This window comes from Lytechinus variegatus, chromosome 4 (genome assembly GCF_018143015.1).
Source record: "Lytechinus variegatus isolate NC3 chromosome 4, Lvar_3.0, whole genome shotgun sequence".
NCBI classification, from domain to species: domain Eukaryota; kingdom Metazoa; phylum Echinodermata; class Echinoidea; order Temnopleuroida; family Toxopneustidae; genus Lytechinus; species Lytechinus variegatus.
This window is the reverse complement of record NC_054743.1, coordinates 52970242-52994731: the sequence shown is the minus strand read 5'-3', so window position 1 is coordinate 52994731 and position 24490 is coordinate 52970242. Positions and strand designations below refer to the sequence as shown.

Sequence of the window (24490 nt, the reverse complement as noted above, 5' to 3'; positions counted from 1 at the left end):
AGGACATCCTTTATAAAACATTTTAATTTTGTTTTATCATCCCCGCAAATTCGACCCTAACCACGTAATTTTCCTAGCGAAATAGATACCCTTTTTTCCTTATTTTTGTGTTTTTGACACCCTTTTCACGTTACGTACGTAACGTGCCCTATCGTGAAAAGGACATCCTTTTTACGTGTTTTTTTGGTCGCGCATGGTATCCACTCGTCAATGTAAGTGGCCCCCCCGGGCAATAAGGTTAATCAAGTATTACTGAACATCCTATTAGAGTTTCATGTCACATGACCAAGGTCAAAGGTCATTTAGGGTCAATGAACTTAGACCATGTTGGAGGAATCAACATCAAAATCTTAACCTGAGGTTAAGTTTTTAAGGAAACAGAATATCGCATTGCCAAAAAGAAAGGTACTCTTGCACTTCACTTTAGGAAGTGGAATATGTGTTTTGATGTACAGTGTACTTGTGTAAGAAACTGCTTGTTACTTGTTTACTAGCTGAGCTCCTCTATTCCATGTAATACTGCTTTGTTCTGATTCATTATGATTATTTTATTAGGTGGTCTGTCGTTGACAGATCACCTCTTAATTTCGTCAGAATTTTCTTTTTATTATTTATTTTTACGGATTTTTCTTGTCGCAGGGTTATCTCAAAATGGACTTGGTCAATTTCATTGAATTTCATGTCATCTATAGGATCTGTCAAGGACACGTCAAAATAAGCTTTTCAAGGTCATCAGGTCATGATGACGTCATCTAGGCGCCATTTTGTAAAATCACATTATCAATCATATCTCCATTATCAATTATCAAAAATCAATCAAATTAACTTCAGGTCAAGGGTCATCAGGTCACATCATCAAAGGTCACCTGGAGGTCACGACGCACGCGTACGCGCGCGTCAAAATTTAAAAATGCTCAAAATCACTTTTTGACCAAACTAGAGCACGTTTCAGGTCATTCTAAGCATTTCAAAATTTGGGCGCGCGCACATGTGCGTGCGCGTTTCTGCGCGTAACGCCTTAACGAAACGCAGAAACACCGTTTTTTTTACATCATTGCATTGATAATAAAATTCTGATCAATTTGATACCCTGATCAACCTTCTACGACCATTAATGACAAAATCAACACCCGTTAAAATTGGCAGCACGTGTGCGTGCGAGCTCTCACTATAGGCCATATATGGGCAAAAACATGCCTATTGCAAATTCACTATAGCTCTTTAAATAGTCCATTGACCCCCAATTTTTTTTTCATATATCGATAGAGTATTAATTGTAGATTTGATTTCATGTCATCAATGTCCCTAAATTATATCATGACGTCATCAAAATGGCGCCTAAACTAAAAATTTCATTTTTTCAAAAATGATGTCATCAAATTTATGCAAATTTGGTTGTAACTTCTTGAATATAGATCGGTTTTCGCCCCAATTTTGATATGTTGTAGTTTAGAATGTACTCTTTCTCCTTAGTAAACATTAATTTTCGTTTTGAGAAACGCATCATTGCGTAAAACAGCGATGAATAAAGGCATGTAATTTTTCCTAATTTTGCGTGTAATCTCTATGGGACATGACTTTTTCTCAAAACTAGATTCGACATTCCGCTATTTCGTGAGCCATATTTCCATTTTTTCTTGTCGGTTTTCCGTGAGCTTTTAGTATGTTGTAGCTGAGATTCTGAGCTTTCGGAAGTTTGCCCTCTATTTTTTTATCAGATGCCGGGATCATGCCCGTATTTCGCTTGCAAAATTGGAATTGTAATTCTCAAATTTGCTTACGTGTAAAGTCTATGGGAAATATGCTAGCTCAATCGGTTAGGCGTCAGACTTGCATCTCATTCAATCATGCAGGCAGGGGTTCGAGTCCGCGAGTGAACATGATTTTTCTTCTTTTTTTTACCATCTTGCGCACGATCAATTATAACAATTCTAATAATTAATAGCTAAAATATTGCAAAATAAAACAGATTATAATTACTTTTTTTCGTATTATATCTTTCTAATCATATCCGTCCAGCCGCTATCTGTTATAAATCTATCTATCCATATATATGTCTGTCTATCTACCTACTTTGTATATGTATCTGTCTATCTATCTATCTCTCTGTCTAATATAACATTTATCTGTTTAGATATGTAGTTCAAGTTCAAGTTCATTTATTTCTTTCCACAACCAAAATACAATGCATACATGTACGATATCAATAATGTTAAAAGAAAAAACACAACAGGAATAAAAGCTTATGGACAATGAGCTAAAAAGATATCGAAAATATGGGAAAGAGGTGGTCTGTATAGAAGCAACGCTTGTTAAGCACAGACCAACTTTGATACAACAAAATATGTATGATACAATATAATTAAACGTCTGCATTGAAAAAAAAAAAAAGCAGATAAGAAGCAAGAAAAAAAAACAAGTGGAATGCCTCTGGCCGTCTCACCTGCACCACGCGGTTCAATATAGCAGCAGTGCTGACTTTGAATACTACTCTAACTCGCACAAGATGTTCAGTGATACATGGTTACTCTTATGTCCACTTTTTATGAACTAGACCAATAAACTTACAGAGATATGATGGTTATTCAACAAAAAAACCCAACATGGCCAAAGTTCATTGACCTTACATGACCTGTGACCTTGATCATGTGACCTGAAACTCGCACAGGATGTTCAGTGATACTTGATTACTCTTATGTACAAGTTTCATGAATCAGATCCATAAACTTTCAAAGTTATGATGGTAATTCAACAGATACACCCAGTTCGGCCAAAGTTCATTGACCTTTGACCTTGGTCATGTGACCTGAAATGCGCACAGGATGTTCAGAGATACTTGATTACTATAATATCCAAGTTTAATGAACTAGACCAATAAATTTTCAAAGTTATGATGGTAATTCAACAGATACCCCCAATTCGGCCAAAGTTCATTGACCCTAAATGACCTTTGACCTTAATCATGAGACCTGAAACTTGCACAAAATGTTCAGTGATGCTTGATTACTATTATGTCCAAGTTTCATGAGTCAGATCCATAAACTTTCAAAGTTATGATGGGAATTCAACAGATATCCGCAATTCGACCAAAGTTCATTGACCCTAAATGACCTTTGACCTTGGTCATGTGACGTGAAACTTGTGCAGGATGTTCAGTGATACTTGATAAACCTTATGTCCAAGTTTCATGAACTAGGTCCATATATTTTCTAAGTTATGATGACATTTCAAAAACTTAACCTCAGGTTAAGATTTCGATGTTGATCCCTCCAACATGGTCTAAGTTCATTGACCCTAAATGACCTTTGACCTTGGTCATGTGACATGAAACTCTAATAGGATGTTCAGTAATACTTGATTAACCTTATGGCCAAGTTTTATTAACTAGGTCCATATACTTTCTAAGTTATGACGTCATTTCAAAAACTTAACCTCAGGTTAAGATTTGATGTTGACGCCGCCGCCGTCGGAAAAGCGGCGCCTATAGTCTCACTCTGCTTCGCAGGTGAGACAAAAAAAAGTATATATACATATATATACAGTAGTAACATAAAAAAGAACAACTAACTAGAGTAGGGTAGAGGAAGGTAAGTACACACGACAAAACAGGGGCGGGGGGGGTACTAATCCAGTTGTCTGTAGTAAGTATAAATGAATAAATAACAGATCTAGCATTAATACTTAAATATCGCTATGAGGATTTTTTTTAGTTAGACACTCAGAATCAAGAGTTGAAGAGGAGTTTAGGCCTACAGATGTTATATATATAAGTCTAAAATTATACATTATTTACATTACATATATAAATCCAAGAAAAGAAAAAAAAACAGTCTATAGATAATCCATATACTTGTAGTAGGATATAGAAACAGAAGAAAAAGAAAATAATATCAATATGCAGCACGACATGTAGCACGAAATGTCACGTTTCAATGTAGGTGTACAATATACAAAATTTTAGTTTATGTTTAAAAACAGATAAGCTGACGCACAGCCTGATAGAATTGTCTAGAGAGTTCCAATATTTTGGTCTAGCATATGCAAGTGAATTAATTCTGAGCTGAGTTCTTACTGATGATACATGGTATAAAGCAGCTTGCCTCGTAGAGTATTTGTGTATTTGGTTATTCTTAACAAAAATAGATGCTATAGCCATGGGTACACCACCTTTCTCCAACTGATACATGAGGCATCCGAGATATAGACGATATATATCTTGGACCTTCAGCATTTTGTTTTCGTAAAAAAGCTTATCAGTGTGAGCGCGCATATCAGCCGCCGAGATAATTCTCACTGCTCTCTTCTGAATGAGCAGGATTTTTTCTAAGTAAGATTTGGCTGTGGTTCCCCAGGCAAGCACACCATAATTTAGGTAGGGCAAAATTAAGGAAGAGTACAATGTGCGAAGTACACTCCAAGGGAATATAAACTTCAGCTTGTTAATTACACCAACATTTCTGGAGAGTACTTTACATAAATGGGATGCATGCGCCTTCCAAGACAACTTATCATCAATGTAAAGACCTAGAAATTTAATAGATGATACCTTTTCAATATTTACCTGATCAAAGACTACATTAGCGGGCATAACTGTTTTACTGTTACTGAATAACATATATTTCGTTTTCAATAAATTAAGGGACAGTTTATTTGCGTGAATCCATTTCGTCAGCACACCAAGCTCTCTATTAGCAACACCTAAAAGAGTTTCTAAGTTTCTGTGAGAACAGAAAACACTTGTGTCATCTGCAAACAACAAAAAAGAAAACATCTATGAAGATTTAGGAAAATCATTTACATATAAAATAAAAAGCAAGGGACCCAGAAGGGAGCCTTGAGGTACTCCGCATGTGACGGGTCGCATAGATGAAGATGTTTCATTAAACTGCACAAATTGTTGCCTGTTATTAAGATAGCTTCTAAACCATTCCAGTGCAGTCCCTCTTACCCCATAATAGGAGAGTTTGTGCAACATAATATCATGGTTCACTGTATCAAAAGCTTTGGAATAATCCAAGTATATTCCAATCGTGTGAAGATGTTTATCTAGTGCAGAAGATATTTTATCTAACAGGCATAGAATGGCATGAGAAGTTGTGTGCTTCTCACGAAAACCAAATTGGGAACTTGAAAAAACTTGACAAGACTTCAAAAACTTAATCAATCTAATGTATACAAGTTTTTCCAAGATTTTAGAGAATACAGAGAGTAGAGAAATGGGTCTATAATTACCCATTTCTACAGGGTTTCCTTTTTTATATATAGGCACAACTTTAGCTATTTTCATTTTTGCAGGAACACTTCCATGCACTAAAGACAAGTTGAAAATGTGAGTGAGAGGTATAACTACAAATGAAATTACATCTTTTATCAAGTCATTAGTTATACCATCGAAACCTGGGCTCTTCTTCCTTTTCAAGCCACTTACAACATCTATAACCTCAGTATTGACAACAGGAACAAAAAATAGTTTTTTTTCATTTGGACTGTCCAAATAATTATCAAAGGTTTCTTGGATATTAGGTATAGTGCTAGATAGAGTAGTACCAATATTAGAAAAATAATCATTAAATGCTTCAAACATCAGTTTCTTATCTTCAATACAATCATCTTTCCAGACAAGTTTTGTAATAGTTTGTGGTCTAGGATTAGATTTCAAAACATTACGAATAACCTTCCATGTTCCTTTAACATCATTACATGCAGACTGCAGTTGAGAATGATAGTAGTCTTTCTTTGCTTGGCGCAGAGCAGAGGTCAGTACATTTTTGTATTGGGTATATTTTGACTTAGATTCAGTGGTCTGCTTTGCTTTATACCTACAAAACAAACGATTTTTCTTATTTATTGACCTAAGTAAAGATTTTGTAACCCATGGCATTCGAGGTATTTTATTATATTTTTGTCTACATTTCTGCACTATAGGAAAACATCTATCATAACATAACATAAACATGTCCATGAATTTATTGAAAGACTTATCAACATCTGTTTCATTAAGGACTTCACTCCATTCAGCTTTTTCCAATTCTCTCTTAAATTGTGAAATGTTATGTTGAGTAAAATTGCGTGTTAGCTTTTTACTGAGTGCATCGCCAGAGTTCCTTGATACTAAAGATGTTCTAGCAAAAATAGGGAAATGATCTGAAATATCAGTTACAATAATGCCAGCAGAGGGAATAGGGTGCAAGTTGGTGAAAATATTGTCGATTAAAGTTTGCGAGTTCTCTGCTACTCTAGTTGGTCTGTTAATCAATGGAATCAAGGAGAATGTGCCTAAAGTATCAACAAAGTGACTAACAGAGTTATCACTATCGTAACAAAATAAGTTCATATTGAAATCACCCATGATGACAATATTTTTGCTATTAAATGAAGCACTCGAAAGAGTTTTAGAAATTTCTTCAACAAATTCATATACGTCACCATTAGGTGGCCTATAGACAACTCCCACTAGCAAATTTTTTTTTCCAGGAATAATAATCTCAACAAAAATAGATTCTAACGAATTATTCATGACGCACAATTCAGCTTTTGTGTGGCACTCGAATGACATGGGAATATACATAGCTACACCACCACCAGTTCTGCTTTGTCGATTATTAAAGACTAATTGATAACTAGGAAGATTGTATATGGCAGTTGGATCACAAGAAAACCATGTTTCAGTGATTCCGATTACAGGGAAATTGTCCTGAAAACTGTCCAAAAACAAAGAAAGTCTGTCAAAATTTGCATTCATGCTGCGCACATTAAAGTGCAAAAAGGTTGTCTCATTGGCAGAACAGTTTTCCAGAAGATCCAAAAAAAGTTTTTCAGTATAATATCTATCTATCGTTCTATATATCCATTATCTTTCTGCCTGTCTCTATCTTTCTATATGTATGTCTGTCTGGCTATCTATCTATATCAATCTATTTGTCTCTATCTATCTATTTATCTATCTATATATCTGTCTGTCTGTCTATCTATGTTTTATTAATATAACCACCTACCATTTATCTCTCAATCGATCACTTGATCCATCCATCACTCCATCCATTTATATATATATTCATCTATCTTGTATGTATCTGTTTGAATATGTAGGTCTGACGATTGTCATCACCACATCAATAATCACATTTAGCAATGGTCAAAACTTATTCTTAGGATGTCTACGATCAAGATTATCAATTATATCTAAATGATTTATTTCATACATCAGCCGACACTGAACAAATCATGACAGACCACCTAATTCGTCCGCATGACGAATTAAATTCTACTTATTATTTATTTTTACAGATTTTCTTGTCGCCAAGTTATCTCAAAATGGACTAGGTCAATTTCATTGAATTTCATGACATCTATAGGATCTGTCGCGGACACGTCAAAATAAGCTTTTCAAGGTAATCAGGTCATGATGACGTCATCTAGGCGCCATTTTGTAAAATCACATTATCAACCATATCTCCATTATGAATTATCAAAAATTGATAATATTTACATCACATCAACTTCAGGTCAAGGGTCATCAAAGGTCACCTAAAGGTCACGACGCGCGCGTACGCGTGCGTCAAAATTTAAAAATGCTCAAAATCACTTTTTGACCAAAGAAGAGTACGTTTCAGGTCATTCTAAGCATTTCAAAATTTTGCGTGCGCGCGTTTCCGCGCGTAACGCCTTAACGCAACGCAGAAATGCCTTTTTTTTACATTTTTGCATTGATGATAAAATTCTGAACAATTTGATACCTTCATCAACCTTCTACGACCATTAATGACGAAATTAACACCCGTTAAATTTTGCAGCACGTGTGCGCGCGAGCTCTCACTATAGGCCATATATGGGCAAAAACATACCTATTGCAAATTCACTGTAGCTCTTTAAATAGTCCATTGACCCCCAACTTTTTTTTCATATATCGATAGAGTATGAATTGTAAATTTGATTTCATGTCATCAATGTCCCTAAATTATATCATGACGTCATCAAAATGGCGCCTAAACTAGAAATTTCATTTTTTTTAAATGACGTCATCAAATTTATGCAAATTTGGTGGTAACTTCTCGAATATAAATCGTTTTTCGCCCAGATTTCGATATGTTGTAGTTTAGAATGTCCTCTTTCTCCTCAGTAACATGAATTTTCGTTTTGAGAATCGCATCATTGCGTAAAACAGCAATGAAAAGAGGCATGTCATTTTTCCTCATTTTGCGTGTAATCTCTATGGGACATGACTTTTTCTCAAAACTAGATTCGACATTCCTCTATTTCGTGAGCCATATCTCCATTTTTTCTAGTCAGGTTACCCTGAGATTTTAGTATGTTGTAGCTGAGATTCTAAGCTTTCGGAAGTGTGCCCTCCATTTTTTGATCAGATGCCGGGATCATGCCCGTATTTCGCTTGCAAAATTGGAATTGTAATTCTCAAATTTGCTTACGTGTAAAGTCTATGGGAAATATGCTAGCTCAATCGGTTAGGCGTCAGACTTGCATCTCATTCAATCATGCGGGCAGGGGTTCGAGTCCGCGGGTGGACATGATTTTTTTTTTATTTTTTTTTTTACTATCTTGCGCACGATCAATTATAACAATTCTAATAATTAATAGCTAAAATATTGCAAAATAAAAACAGATTATAATTACTTTTTTTTGTATTATATCTATCTAATCATATCCGTCCATCCGCTATCATTCTCTTATAAATCTATCTATCCATATATATGTCTATCTGTCTATCTACCTACTCTGTATATGTATCTGTTTATCTCTCTCTCTGTCTAATATAACATATCTATTTGTTTAGATATGTATATCTATCTATCGTTCTATATATCAATCAATCTATCTGCCTGTCTCTATCTTTCTTTCTATATGTATGTCTGTCTGGCTATCTATCTATATCAATCTATTTGTCTCTATCTATCTCTCTATTTATCTATCTATATGTCTGTCTATCTATCTATGTTTTATTAATATAACCACCTATCATTTATCTCTCAATCGATCACTTGATCCATCCATCACTCCATCCATCTATATATATAATCATCTATCTTGTATGTATCTGTTTGAAGATGTATGTCTGACGATTGTCATCACCACATCAATAATCACATTTAGCAATGGTCAAAACTTATTCTTAGGATGTCTACGATCAAGATTATCAATGATATCTAAATGATTTATTTCATACATCAGCCGACACTGAACAAATCATGACAGACCACCTAATTCGTCCGCATGACGAATTAAATTCTAGTTTTTGTCTCACCTGCGAAGCAAAGTGAGACTATAGGCGCCGCTTTTCCGACGGCGGCGCCGGCGGTGGCGGCGTCAACATCAAATCTTAACCTGAGGTTAAGTTTTTGAAATGACGTCATAACTTAGAAAGTATGTGGACCTAGTTACTAAAACTTGGCCATAAGGTTAATCAAGTATTACTGAACATCCTATTAGAGTTTCATGTCACATGACCAAGGTCAAAGGTCATTTAGGGTCAATGAACTTAGACCATGTTGGAGGAATCAACATCGAAATCTTAACCTGAGGTTAAGTTTTTTGAAATGTCATCATAACTTAGAAAATATATGGACCTAGTTCATGAAACTTGGACATAAGGTTAATCAAGTATCACTGAACATCCTGCATGAGTTTCACGTCACATGACCAAGGTCAAAGGTCATTTAGGGTCAATGAACTTTGGCCGAATTGGGGATATCTGTTGAATTCCCATCATAACTTTGAAAGTTTATGGATCTGATTCATGAAACTTGTACATAAGAGTAATCAAGTATCACTGAACATCCTGTTCGAGTTTCAGGTCACATGATCAAGGTCAAAGGTCATGTAAGGTCAATGAACTTTGGCCATGTTGGGGTTTTTTGTTGAATAACCATCATATCTCTGTAAGTTTATTGGTCTAGTTCATAAAAAGTGGACATAGAGTAACCATGTATCACTGAACATCTTGTGCGAGTTAGAGTAGTATTCAAAGTCAGCACTGCTGCTATATTGAACCGCGTGATGCAGGTGAGACGGCCAGAGGCATTCCAATTGTTTTTTATTGTTTTTTATTTTGATTGTATTTTGATATTTGTGTAATCATTTTATCAATCAATAAAAACTTTAAAAAAAAGTTTTTGAAATGTCATAATTACTTAGAAAATATATGGACCTAGTTCATGAAACTGGGACATGAGGTTAATCAAGTATCACTGAACATCCTGCATGAGTTTTATGTCACATGACCAAGGTCAAAGGTCATTTAGGGTCAATGAACTTTGGCCGAATTGGGGGTATCTGTTGAATTCCCATCATAACTTTGAAAGTTTATGGATCTGATTCATGAAACTTGGACATAATAGTAATCAAGCATCAACTGAAATTTTTTTGCAAGTTTCAGGTCTCATGATCAAGGTCAAAGGTCATTTAGGGTCAATGAACTTTGGCCGAATTGGGGGTATCTGTTGAATTACCATAATAACTTTGAAAGTTTATTGGTCTAGTTCTTTAAACTTGGATATTAGAGTAATCAAGTATCACTGAACATCCTGTGCGCATTTCAGGTCACATGACCAAGGTCAAAGGTCAATGAACTTTGGCCGAATTGGGTGTATCTGTTGAATTACCATCATAACTTTGAAAGTTTATGGATCTGATTCATGAAACTTGGACATAAGAGTAATCAAGTATCATTGAACATCCTGCGCGTGTTTCAGGTCACATGATCAAGATCAAAGGTCATGTAAGGTCAATGAACTTTGGCCATGTTGGGGTTTTTTGTTGAATAACCATCATATCTCTGTAAGTTTATTGGTCTAGTTCATAAAAAGTGGACATAAGAGTATGTATCACTGAACATCTTGTGCGAGTTAGAGTAGTTTATAAAGTCAGCACTGCTGCTATATTGAATCGCGTGATGCAGGTTAGACGGCCAGAGGCATTCCACTTGTTTATTCACTTACTTTCCTTATTTCGAGGTCGATTTTCTTTGTTCGAAATTGAAAATGGACTAACATTGAATTTCTGAATACAATATGCCTTTGAAAATGTGATTAAATATCGAATAGAATAATTTCATTCCGAAGGTCCTACTACAGGCAGAGAAGTCTTACGTAATAGCACAGCTATTGTTTATCATTTCGTCCCTGGCCCAACGCTCATAATCTGGCTTGTGGAGACAGTGGGGATTACCTGGCCAAGTGGGGTTCATCAGACGGTGTTTCATGTTAAGAGTGACTGGTGATCCTGTCTTGCGGTAAATGGTACACACCATTGGCGATGATCACCAGTCTTTTTAAAGTTGCTCTTAACTTGCGAACAGCTTTGTGAAACGGCCCCATGATCTCAAACACGATTTGGGGTCTAATACCGCAGTTTGCACTCTGAACTGCAGTCTTTCTCCAAACGGGGGTTTGACGTAATGAAGTGATTTTTCTTTGCCACTTTCATTCATGTTTGTATTCGAATTTCAAATTGTCTTTGGTATCATCAGAGAGACTAAAAATTTAGAGGTTTAGGGACAAAAAATAAATTTATGACATATGGACCGAACCCCTTTTTACAAATAAATTCTTCTTAAGAGTTTAGTTGGAAAAGGGGTTAGGTCCAGTCGAAGAAAATTGTTTTTTTTTATTCTCCCATATGGCAATATTCTTATACAAATCTCAATTTTCATGATACCCTACCATGAAAACTTATAATTGGGTATAAGAGAAATCTACCTGTCTTCATATTTTTCAAGATATTCTTTTCCAAAAAAAAATCTGTGTAGACCTAATCCCTTTTGCAACTAAAGAGAAATGGACCTAACCCCTTTTGATAAAAGGTTACTTTTGTTTGCCATTTTAGTTCTTTTTTTAATAGGAATTTCAACTTTTCTTTGGTACCATTATATAGAGCTACTAAAAATCTGTACATTAAGACATAAAAATCAAATTTGATGAAAAATGGACCTAACCCCTTTTGCAAGAAAGCTTTATTGCACTATTAGGTTTTCGAGTACAGCATTGTATACATTTTTCTCACTTTTACTGAGTTTGGCAGAGACCTTATTGTAATGAGTTCTTAATTTTGTCTGTTACAAAAATGTTTTTGTTTAACTTGTTGTTGTTTGACTTGCTCTCTCAAGTTTTTGTTTAACTTTCCCTCATTTCTTTACTTCTTTATATACATGTATTGTGCTCTCATGTGAAGGCAGCGTCGCTCAGTCGGTTAGAGCGCATGTTTCGGATAAGATCGTAGATCTCAACGTGAGGGATTCGAGTCCCGCTCATGCCAGAACGCATCTAACCCCCCAAAAAATCTGATGCATTAGTGTATTAAGGGTGTCATACCACTGTATGTAGTGCAGGTGTGAATGCAGTTAGAAAACACTCCGTCCATCGGAAAGGATGCAGATATTGGTCCTGTGTATAGGAGAGTTACAACCTATGCACATTAAAACCAATACATTATTTTTAGGGTGTTAATTCACCCGGTGTATTTAGGGTAAGTCAATCTTAATATACATGATCAATATAATGATTGTGGGCATTAATGGAACGACAATACAAGACATATGATCCTTATGTAATACCATGTGTGTTCCAGGGTCAAAATTTTGATTAATATGAGGCCATGTGCATCATTTCTCACAATTTAAGCCTAGTAAATTACTCTGCATCAGTTGTATACTTTTTTATATGCCGTCCTAGACGGGACGTATTATGCTATCACACGTTTAATTTTTCCTAGGCTCATATTATTTGGTGTGTATAATACTAGCAAGAATTTGATTAAGCCTATTGATTTTGAGGTCAATAGGTCAAAGGTTAAGGTCACAGTGACATGTTTTCATTTTACCCTTCTGAAGTCCTTGTAAACGGGATAACTTCAGTGTAACTTAACCCTAAAAGAGCAGGGTTTTTTGGACCCACCTCACAGACGAGAGGAGTGCGGATTCCCCCCTCCTCCCTGAGATCTTGGCCGTCGATCGCACGAGCGCTGCAAAAATTGCAGTGGTAGTGTGCAATAAACTCTACAAGGCTGTATGATTAAGTTTTCTAAAAAGATAAGATTTTTTTTATGAATTAATTATGCTAATTTATGCATGAAATAAAAATTTGCTCTAATTAACTTATTATGGCCCCTGAATTGCTGTTTTATTATTCACAGACTCTTGTAAGATTCTGATCAAATGTACATAAAAAAAATTTGGTATCGCAAAATTTTTCTTATGTATTTTTTTTTCTTATTTCGTATGTATTTCTTTGTTTTTGTACTAATTGTTTTTATGGAAATTGTTGAAAACTTAATTCTGATCATAAAAAAGACAAAATTGATTAATTTCAATGATACATTTATGAATTTTGGCTAAATACACAATTTACATTGGACTTGTACATGATTTTTGAGCAATTTTAGGTCTGACATGCACTTACATAATGTTGCGTAATTTCTTAACCGCGTACGCGGGCATCGCAAATTTGGTCTCAAAAGTCGCGCAAGACTTAAAAGTCGGGGAAAAGCGCGGTCAAAAAATTTTGCGCGGTGGATTAATAACGAAAAAATTATGAGGGGGCGGATTCTGCCCCCCCCCCTGGCCTTTTAGGGTTAACCTTGGCTCATAGGGGTGTGTATGATACTAGCATGGTTCCTAGGAAGCCTATTGATTTTGAGGTCAAAAGGTCAAGGTCACAGTGACATGTTTTCATCTTGGCTTTCTTTAGTCCTTTTTAACAAGATAATTTCAGTTTTACTTAATCTAGGCTCATATAATTTGGTGTGTATGTAAATAGCATGTATCCCAGGAAGCACATTGGTTTATAGGTCAAGGTCACAGTGACATGTTTTAATCTTGGCTTTCTTTAGTCCTTTTTAACAAGATAATTTCAGTTTTACTTAATCTAGGCTCATATAATTTGGTGTGTATGTAACTAGCATGTAACCCAGGAAGCACATTGGTTTATAGGTCAAGGTCACAGTGACATGTTTTCATCTTACCCTTCTGAAGTCATTGTTAACACGTTAATTTTAATTTAACTTGACCTAGGCTCATGTAATTTTGTGTGTATGATACTAGCATAGATCCTAGCAAATCTATCGATTTTGAGGTCAGAAGGTCAAAAGTGAAGTTGCCATCTTCCACTTTTCTTGCTTGTTTCTCAGGGATGTAGCCAATTGTTTCATGTGAATATATTTTTTTTATTTTACAGGTTTTCATGTAAAACATTGTGATATTTTAATGAATCCTCTTTTCTTTAGTGGTACATAAATTTTATGTAAACTTTGAACAAATTCTTTTGTCACATGGTAGTCCAGGAAAGGCCTCAGAAAATTGACCAAATCTTGTTTTTTCATAAATACAATATTTAATGGTTTCTTGGTGATCCGAGGGTGATTATGAATCTGAATGATGCCCCTCATGAAACCTTGAGCATTTTCCGCAAATTGGCAAAATCCACTATGGCCACCAAAATATGCAAATTACCCATGTGAATCATAAAATTGCTCGCACATTGGTTATAAAAAATGTATTTGTGTTGCAGGAGTGAAATACTCTAAAAACAGATTTTTGACAAATAAATATTTTCTACACATTCAAAATGGCCGCCATAGACCCCTATATTTTGAACAATATGAATGGGGAAAACTAAATTTCACAAAATTAGCACTAATTGATTTTTTTGGTCCCCTTTCTCATTGTACATACTGTACATAATACTTTTAGGGCTTTTGGCGACCATTAGAATATGAAAATACAGCATTTATCCTATACATGGCATATTAAGTAATATATTTTGTTTGTAATCATGTTTTTTAGTCAGTATTCAGTATATGGCCCAGTGGCAGCTATTTCGAATACAACAATATCAAGAAATAAATATTTTGTCAAATTTTTTTTTTTTTTCAGAGTATTACACTCCTGCAACACAATTACGTACATTTTATAGCCAATTTGCTGGCAATTTTATGATTTTCATGGCCAATTTGCATTTTTTTTGCAGCCATATTGGATTTTGCCAATTTGAAGAAAATGCTCAAGGTTACAGGAGTGGCATCGTTCAGCTTCGTAATCAGCACCCTCGAATTGACAAAAAAAACCATAAAAAAATATTGTATATATACGAAAAAACAAGGTAATGCCTCTTCTATCCTGGACTATATATAATACCTACAAAGGATTAACGGGTAAAGGTCATATTTCACATTTTCACAAAATCATGTGAGAATCATGGTTCGCAAGCCACTTTTATTGAATAATCCAATTATTTTTGGTATGGAAATTATGACAGAGTACTAATACATTTCTTTGAAATACCATTCATGAGCATGCATGTATCCACTCTCTACTAACAGTGGTATGATCCTCCTCCATTTCAATTTATGTTTGATCTGGAATAAGTGGAGCTACATATTGGTATAAAATTTGTTGTGACGTTGGGAATCCATCTTGTAAATTACATGGAGTATGTTGGTGAACATGATTATGCCTTTCAAATTTCAACTCCGGGTGGATACCATGCGCGACCATGGGGTCTCGAAAAGCACCCTAAAAACATATTTTCCGTATTATGAACATGCACCCCTTAAGTATTAGGGTGTGACACCCTACCCTTAGCAAGTATTGGAAACAAAATGATACTATTGGCAAGTATACCCTGAATTGTACCCCTAAACAAGAACAGCGATATTTCAATTGTCATGGACATCGGTTTTACCTCCGGCTTTACCTACATCATTGGGTTTAGTACAGACCCACCTCCCACACCTCCTGCAAATCGTACTCTAAACATGTAGTGTTGACTCTTAATTGGGACAAACCTTTTATTCTTAATTTTTCGTACCCTTGCAAATTTGACCCTAAACATGTCTCTTTCCTAGCGAAAATTGATACCCTTTTTTCCTTATTTCAGTGTTTTCTACACCTTTATTACATTACATATATGTAACGTGCCCTATCTTGAAAAAGACATCCTTTTTACATGTTTTTTGGTTGCCCATGGTATCAGATACTATCCACTGGTCAATGGAAGTGCCCCCGCCCGTGGGGTAAGTGGCCCCCCTGGGTTTCAAACGGATAGTAAGAGGCGGAAGGTGGTAACAAAAAAGGCATTGAACAAATGGTAATAGGATGATAAAGATGCAAAGAATAGAGGGAAGTAAAAGAACATTCAATTGAAATTTCTGTACATCTGGCCAACTCTTTAATCAGGGACAGACTAGATTTGACACATGATAAAACTACCATATTTCTTTATCACTTTTAATGTTCATATACTTTTATAAATACAGCTCTGGTGAGTATAGCATTGCAGATGTGTGGTGTTGTTTGGGAATGGAACTGATGTCATATCTCTCAGCTCTCAAGGCGAACTATGAAGAAAAGGTCAGCTAAGTGCTTTTCAAGTTTATGTTTTGGGGTTGTTTCAGAAACCTGTTTCTAAGTTAAACATGACTATGTGATCAATTTGTTATAGTCTTACAAAGAGTTTTGAAAGATGAAATTGAATGATCTAGTATTCCTATCTGCTAGCAATTTGAGTTTGTTTTTATTTTTGTCACAACACTTATGACGTCGGAAAAAGGAATTTCTAAGGAAGCTGAAGTAGCATTCTTTATTGTTTATATTCCTACACTCAACTTTAAACTTCAGAAAAAATGCATATTATACTCAACATTTACGTATTCAAATCATGATATGTTACACATGATATTACTTATATTTGTCACCAGTTTGACCTTTTATGACCTTTTACCATAAAAGGACTGGGCTATTTGAGTTTTATCATTCTGATCTTGGCATGCACATTCTTTGCCACATAAATTACAAGCAAGTATAAAAAAAATCTGAAAATTATTTGTTTATTATTGCATGAATAAAATATGCAAATTTATTCATAAAAAATATTTGCAAATTTAACACCCAATTTCAGTTCAAATTTTCTTCTTTTTTCCAGATGTCATCTTTGTAATGTTATTTAAAGGTTTCCACCAGAAAAAATTGCAAGAGCCAAATTTGTCCTTATATCTTTCTTTGTTTTTAGAATTTCTTATGTATTTCTCTGTTATTTTTTTTTTCATCTTTCGTTTTTCTTTTTTTTTCAATGGAAATTATTACAGACCATTTAACAACGAAATTAATTAAGCAGACCAATTAAAACAAAAAAATAACACCCTTTTATGAATTTTATCTTCCATAGACTCTGTACACAAAGTGTGAAAATGAGTCATTTTTGGCATGACATTGTCTCGTATAAAGTCACGTGGCATCGCTATGCTATACCCGTATGTCGTGAATTTGGTCTCAAACGTTGCTTTTTAAATTTTGCGGCGCTATCTGTTTTCTTTTCGGAATATTGCGCGATCATGGCCCCCACATTACGTCAAACCCACGTTTGAAGAAAGACCGCAGTTTAGATTGCAAACTGCGGTGTTTTACCCCAATTTTCATTTGAAACTCTCAATAACATTTCCAAGCCCCGATAAACCCTTCTTGGCCAGGTAATCCCTGTTGTCTCAACTTCACCTCCACAGGCCAGTAAATGAGCGTTGAGCCAAGGACGAAATGATAAACAACAGCTGTGCTATTACGTGAGACCTCTCTGCCTGTAGTAGGACCTTCGGAATGAAATTATTGTATTCGATATTTAATCACGTTTTCAAAGGCATATTGTATTTAGAAATCCAATGTTAGCCCATTTTCAATTTTGAACAAAGAAAATCGACCTCCAAATAAGGAAAGTAAGTAAATAAAATGGCGGCATGCTTTGCGCTCGGGCTGTTGTGTTATCTTTGGACCGAGGTCAAGAAACAGGTGTTTTGATACTTAAACTTGGGGCAGTGGGTTTGTCGTACTTAGAGAAGAGAATTGATTGAGGAAAATTGGGGTATAGTATTCTCAAATGGAGGTTTTCGTCATGAGTAATTTTAGGGTAAAACATCGAGCACGTGGTTTAAATGCCTAGTGATCCACATATTTGCATTTTATTTCTCATTAGCTTTAATCTGATACCAAACATGATATGTTTATTATGTATATAGAAACGTCATAATTAAGTGGGCATGGCTTATGATGCTTAGGAACTGTGGTGGTACCCATTAGATTCTTGATTTACCTACCCACTTAACTATTTACATACCCACTTTCAGAAAAAAAATATGGCATACATACCCAACTTGATGGGCATACCATGATTTTGATCATATCTACCCAACTATTCATCCTATTTGATTTCAAAATTAGCACTGCTGGTATATTGCAATGTTAAATGCAGATGAGACTGTATTTGTTTTAGTGAGAATTGATTGCTCCCCCATCATGGTCTTTCTTTTATGTGTTTTCTATTTTCAGATGAACTCTTTGTTTGCAGAGATTCAGACCAAGATCAAGGATTCAAAGCATAAGGATAGCTTAGAGGAATGAAATACACACAGCAGCCAACATAACAGTATTTATCGTTTAGACTTCTTCTTGATGATACTCCTCAACGTCCCTATTAGAGGAACCACCCGAGGAGGAATTGAGAGTGCGCACTTTGTTTATAAGACCTTGTTATGTGAGTCTTTGTTGCGAAAGAATATAGTTGCCTGTGTTTTGAAATTGTCAGAGATTGGGATTGATTGGATGTCGGGGGGTAGGGAATTCCAGTCCTTGATGGCGCATGGAATATATGAGTTCTTAAAGCAGTTGGTGCGATTTGAGCACTGGATAAAAGATTTTCCTGACGTAGGTAGTCCGACACCGGCAGGGCCAAGTGCCCCCAAGGCCTTGTGCAGTATACCAACCCTCAAAACTATCCTTCTTGTCGAAAGTAGATCCCATCCTAACCCCTGCATTAGTTTTGTAGCATTGATGGTTTGCCTATAGTCACTACATACCATTCTGGCTGCCCTTTGCACCTTACCAATTTCATGAATATGTTCCTTTGTATATGGGTCCCAAACGCTAGAACTATACTCTAAGATTGGTCGGACTAAAGTTGTGTAAGCTGTAGCTTTTGTGTGTTTTGTGCATGATGACAAGTTACGTTTAATAAAGCCGTTGACTTTATTTCCAGAAGTTGTGATTTTGGAAATATGCTTGTCCCATTTAAGATCTTGAGAGATATTGACACCAAGGTATGAATGGTAGGTGGTTTTCTGTAGATCTACGCCATCCAAGTTATATTTGGTTGTGAAAGGTGATCTGGAAGAAGTTATCCGAAGAACAAAACATTTCTCTGGGTTAAGTTTCATTTACCACTTATTTTCCCATGCAGAAAGTTTGTCCAGGTCATTCTGTAGTCTAGTAGCATCATTTTTGTCTCACCTGCGAAGCAAAGTGAGACTATAGGCGCCGCTTTTCCGACGGCGGTGGCGACGGGGGTGGCGGCGGCGTCAACATCAAATCTTAACCTGAGGTTAAGTTTTTGAAATGACGTCATAACTTAGAAAGTATATGGACCTAGTTAATAAAACTTGGCCATAAGGTTAATCAAGTATTACTGAACATCCTATTAGAGTTTCATGTCACATGACCAAGGTCAAAGGTCATTTAGGGTCAATGAACTTAGACCATGTTGGAGGAATCAACATCGAAATCTTAACCTGAGGTTAAGTTTTTGAAATGTCATCATAACTTAGAAAATATATGGACCTAGTTCATGAAACTTGGACATAAGGTTAATCACTGAACATCCTGCTTGAGTTTCACGTCACATGACCAAGGTCAAAGGTCTTTAGGGTCAATGAACTTTGGCCGAATTGGGGATATCTGTTGAATTCCCATCATAACTTTGAAAGTTTATGGATCTGATTCATGAAACTTGGACATAATAGTAATCAAGCATCACTGAAAATTTTGTGCAAGTTTCAGGTCTCATGATTAAGGTCAAAGGTCATTTAGGGTCAATGAACTTTAGCTGAATCGGGGGTATCTGTTGAATTACCATCATAACTTTGAAAGTTTATTGGTCTAGTTCATTAAACTTGGACATTAGAGTAATCAAGTATCACTGAATATCCTGTGCGCGTTGCAGGTCACATGACCAAGGTCAAAGGTCAATGAACTTTGGCCGAATTGGGTGTATCTGTTGAATTACCATCATAACTTTGAAAGTTTATGGATCTGATTCATGAAACTTGTACATAAGAGTAATCAAGTATCACTGAACATCCTGTTCGAGTTTCAGGTCACATGATCAAGGTCAAAGGTCATGTACGGTCAATGAACTTTGGCCATGTTGGGGTTTTTTTTTTTGAATAACCATCATATTCAATTCAATTCAATTCATTTTATTTCCACAATTCAATAAAAAATTACATCAAAATTGCACAAAGTGATAAAAAAAAAAAAAAAAAAAAAAAAAATGAATAATACAATACATAGACTTACTTGGTACAAAACGAAAGGATAAACAAGTACGGAACATTAACAGAATATTAAAAAGTGGAGGGACAAACAAAGGCCTGGGGCCTATCAAAGGCTTGTCCCCAACATATAAACATATCTCTGTAAGTTTATTGGTCTAGTTCATAAAAAGGGAAATAACAGTAACCATGTATCACTGAACATCTTGTGCAAGTTAGAGTAGCATTCAAAGTGAGCACTGCTGCTATATTGAACCGCGTGATGCAGGTGAGACGGCCAGAGGCATTCCACTTGTTAGATTTGATGTTAGAGAATATGATGCAGTCTTCTGCGCAAAGTCGTATAGTAGAGGTCAGGTCGTCTGATAGGTCATTTACATAGATGATGAACAATAAGGGTCCGAGCACCATGCCCTGTGGAACTCCTGACTGTACTCTAACCCACTGTGAATATTCACCACCCAGTACTACTCTCTGGTATCTATTCCCTAAAAAAGATGAGATCCACTGATTAATCTTCCCATTGATACCCTATTGCTTGAGTTTGAGGAGAAGTCGTTGATGGGGCACAGTGTCGAAGGCCTTAGAAAAGTTGGTTATTATTATGTCAGTCTGAGTCCGTTTGTCAAAAGAAAGAGAGAAGTCATACATGGTTTGTATGAGCTGTGTTTCGCAGGAATGTAATTTTCTGAAACCATGCTGACATTTGTTAAGAATATTGTATGATTCAAGATGGCTCATTACATGGGTATGTACCACATGTTCTAATATCTTACAGCAAACTGAAGTGAGAGATATAGGCCTATAGTTGGATGTTTCATGAAATTTTAACTTAACCAATGATAATATTCTTTGCAATAAATGTGAAATGCAAAAAGATTAACATACCTGGTAAATACCTGCAAACCTACAGTCAAAAGCTAATGTGCAGCTTCCAAAAGAGTGAACAAGATGCGACAACTTCGTTTTGTGTTGTGTGCGGGATAATGTCACTGCCCAGCTACCGGCCTTGCCTCATATATTTCTGCATTAAGATATCAAAATATGATATGCTAGTGAATATAAATTTAAATCGACATTAATGTAAAATATATATATGTATATTTATATTCATGCATCTATGTCCAACAATTGTATCGTAATACATGTTTTAAATGTGACCCAAAAGTGATTAGGTTTCCAGGTCTGTGATTTAAATTTACCACACCCGAATTGGTCATAGTGTGGTAAAAAGTGGACAAAAAAAATAGAAAAATTAAGAAATTTGTTTGGTCACGACAAAATAAGCAAGTTATGGATGTTTAAAAAGTCTTGTTGTGCATTCTATGGGGATCTCAAATTGGCAAACATGCTTCAAAATGGCTGATTTGTGGACAACTCTCCATTTGTTTTGTACACAATTTTTCAGATTTTCTCTATTATCTTTAAAATTGCATGTTGCCTAATTCTGAGCATAACATATGTCATGGGAAAATATAATTCACACCACAGGTCAATTCAAACTTAGCCTGCATTTTGGTGTCATGTACCTACACACCAAAAATTTTGAAAATCTGTTTAATATTTTTTGAGTTATTGCACGGAAACCACCTCGCATATTTAATGAGCTGTTACCTTTTACCTGCAAACTCCAAATTCGAACTTAGCCAATATTTTGTGTCATCTACCTACACACCATATTTTTTTATATATTAAATATTTTTTGAATTATTGCGCAAATACCCAGTGGGGGGACGGATAAAGGCAACGCTCCGGACTTCATCTGTGGGGCATAAAAAAATTGAAACACATGACACTATTGAATTTCAAGTTTGTTGTTGTTGTTTATATTTTTGTTGGTGTTGATGTCAGTATTAACGTTTGGAGGGTGAATTAGAGGTAATTTTGGGGGTTCATTTTTTTTCTCGCCTGCATAGCAGAGTGAGACTATAGGCTTCTCTTTTACGAATGGCGTCATCAACATTTAAATCTTAACCAAGTTTAAGTTTTTGTCTCACCTGCATAGCAGAGTGAGACTATAGGCGCCGCTTTTCCGACGACGTCAACATCAAATCTTAAAGGCTAAGTTTTTTAAATGACATCATAACTTAGAAAGTATATGGACCTAGTTCATGAAACTTAGCCATAAGGTTAATCAAGTATTACTGAACATCCTAGTAGAGTTTCATGTCACATGACTAAGGTCAAAGGTCATTTAGGGTCAATGAACTTAGACCATGTTGGGGATATCTGTTGAATTACAATCAAAACTTTAAGTTTTTGGATCTGATTCATGAAACTTGGACATGATAGTAATCAAGTATCACTGAACATCCTGTGCAAGTTTCAGATCACATGATCAAGGTCAAAGGTCATTTAGGGTCAATGAACTTTGGCCGAATTGGGGGTATTTGTTGAATTAGCATCATAACTCTGTAAGTATAGTGGTCTAGTTCGTAAAACTTGAATATAAGAGTCATCAAGTATCACGGAACACCAAGGCAAACTCTGCATAGCCTCATCCAGCTAGTCTGAGAAGTGATAGATTACCCAACACCTTCACCAAGGGTGATTACTAACTGTTGAAAGGAATACCCCATTCCAAGGAAACAGGTATACATAATATTAAACAAGCCTATTGGGTACATAAGTTTCTGACCAATTTACTTCTTGTCTTAAATTACAGGTTAGTAATTGCAGTTGGTCCCGCAACAGTTTTGCTACTGGTCAAGCAGGAAAGGGTTGCCAAGTATTGTGATGGCTTCTGCCATGATTGTTTGTGAAAATTCTTGTCATACTTTTAATCACCCACTTGACATGTTTATGATTTGACCCTTTAAAATAAAATTCTTTAAAAGTTGTAAAGGTTGCGTGCCGTGTTGACTTATGGCAATTAGTTTGTCAGGTCACTGAGATATTATTACTAGTTTAATTCTTAATAAAATAGGAAATTTGTAAAAATTACATGGTATTTTTTTTTATTTCTGAACATATTGTGATGTTCTCTTCGATTATAAAATATTATAATTTGTTTACATGGTTGTGCATAGATTGGTTTCTGAGTAGCTTCTTTTAACATATGAAAAACATAGAGCAATTTTTTTTTTAAATAGTTTTATTTAGGAATATATATCCCGCATTCTTTTATTAGCATTGCTATTCTATTATTTTCAGTGTAAAATTCAATGAATTTGTATTATTTCACCATTCCAAAATATCAGTTTACTTTTATCACAATTCTACATCATTAAATCATTTTGGTTTGTGATTTTGAGTATTTTCTATTTTATATGTGTTATTATTCTTTGTGAATTAACATAAATCTGAACCTTGTTGTTATTGTTACATGTTTAATTTTAATTCATTAAAGATCATTTTTTGAGCTCAAGTCATTTGCTCGTCTTTTTTCCCTCCCCTACTTTTGTATTTAAAACAGTTTATACATCATCATAAGCTGATGATGAGATTTGTTTTTACGATTTTTGATCCTTTTGGTTTTAAGCAAATGCACTTTCCTTTATAATCATTTACTTGGTCTGTATTCATACCTTTTTTTTGTAAGGCTCGTTATGATCGTCTGCGTTCGCAGAGCGGTGTGGCCGTACCCTTTCGAGAAAACCGGGGAGCTTTTTTTCAAAAGGGTGGGTTGAGGGAGGGGAGTCAAAATAACGCACCTTTTCGAGACAACCGGGGAAGCTTTTCACGAAAGGCGGTGCTGAGTAGTCTCTTATACCAGTTGTTTATTTATGAGTCTGTGTAATTTTGTGTGAGGGTATGGAGGCCGCGTATGAGGTGAGGGTGTGTGTGGGCGAAGGTGTGTCATCTTTGGAACACTTAGACGGACATTTGCATTAAAAAAAGGAAAAACACAAATTTTGTGCATTTTCAAATAGGCTATTATTATTTTGTTTCCAATATATAGTCGTGGCGGTGCACGCGTCGACCGGGTACTGCCGTACATGTTAACTATTATATTAGTATAGAATAGAATAGAATTTATTGACTCTTACGACCCCCTTCTGGGGTATGAGAGTACAACACATTTACATGACATGATAATGATACAAAAGAAAATAATGTATACAAACATATGATAATAATACAGAATAAAAATACCGAATACAGTGTACAAAAAAAAAAAAAAAAAAAAAACAACAACAACACTAAAATACAAATGTATAACAGTATGAAG

At 35.4% G+C, this 24490-nt stretch overlaps 1 protein-coding gene across 3 annotated transcripts in view; it reads left to right on the top strand.

Moving 5' to 3' along the window:
- Positions 1–23697, top strand: part of LOC121414317 (testis-expressed protein 11-like) — a 200653-nt gene extending 176956 nt beyond the window's left edge. For 2 of the 3 annotated variants that reach the window (XM_041607455.1, XM_041607454.1), the window contains 2 exons: positions 16264–16357; positions 18323–19339. In XM_041607455.1, coding sequence (XP_041463389.1) covers positions 16264–16357; positions 18323–18394 — 166 coding nt within the window. In that variant the 3' untranslated portion in view covers positions 18395–19339. Of the gene's footprint in view, positions 1–16263; positions 16358–18322; positions 19340–22984 lie in introns of those variants that run through there. The other variant, XR_005969834.1, reaches the window with a different exon arrangement.
- The last annotated feature ends 793 nt before the right edge of the window (positions 23698–24490 follow it).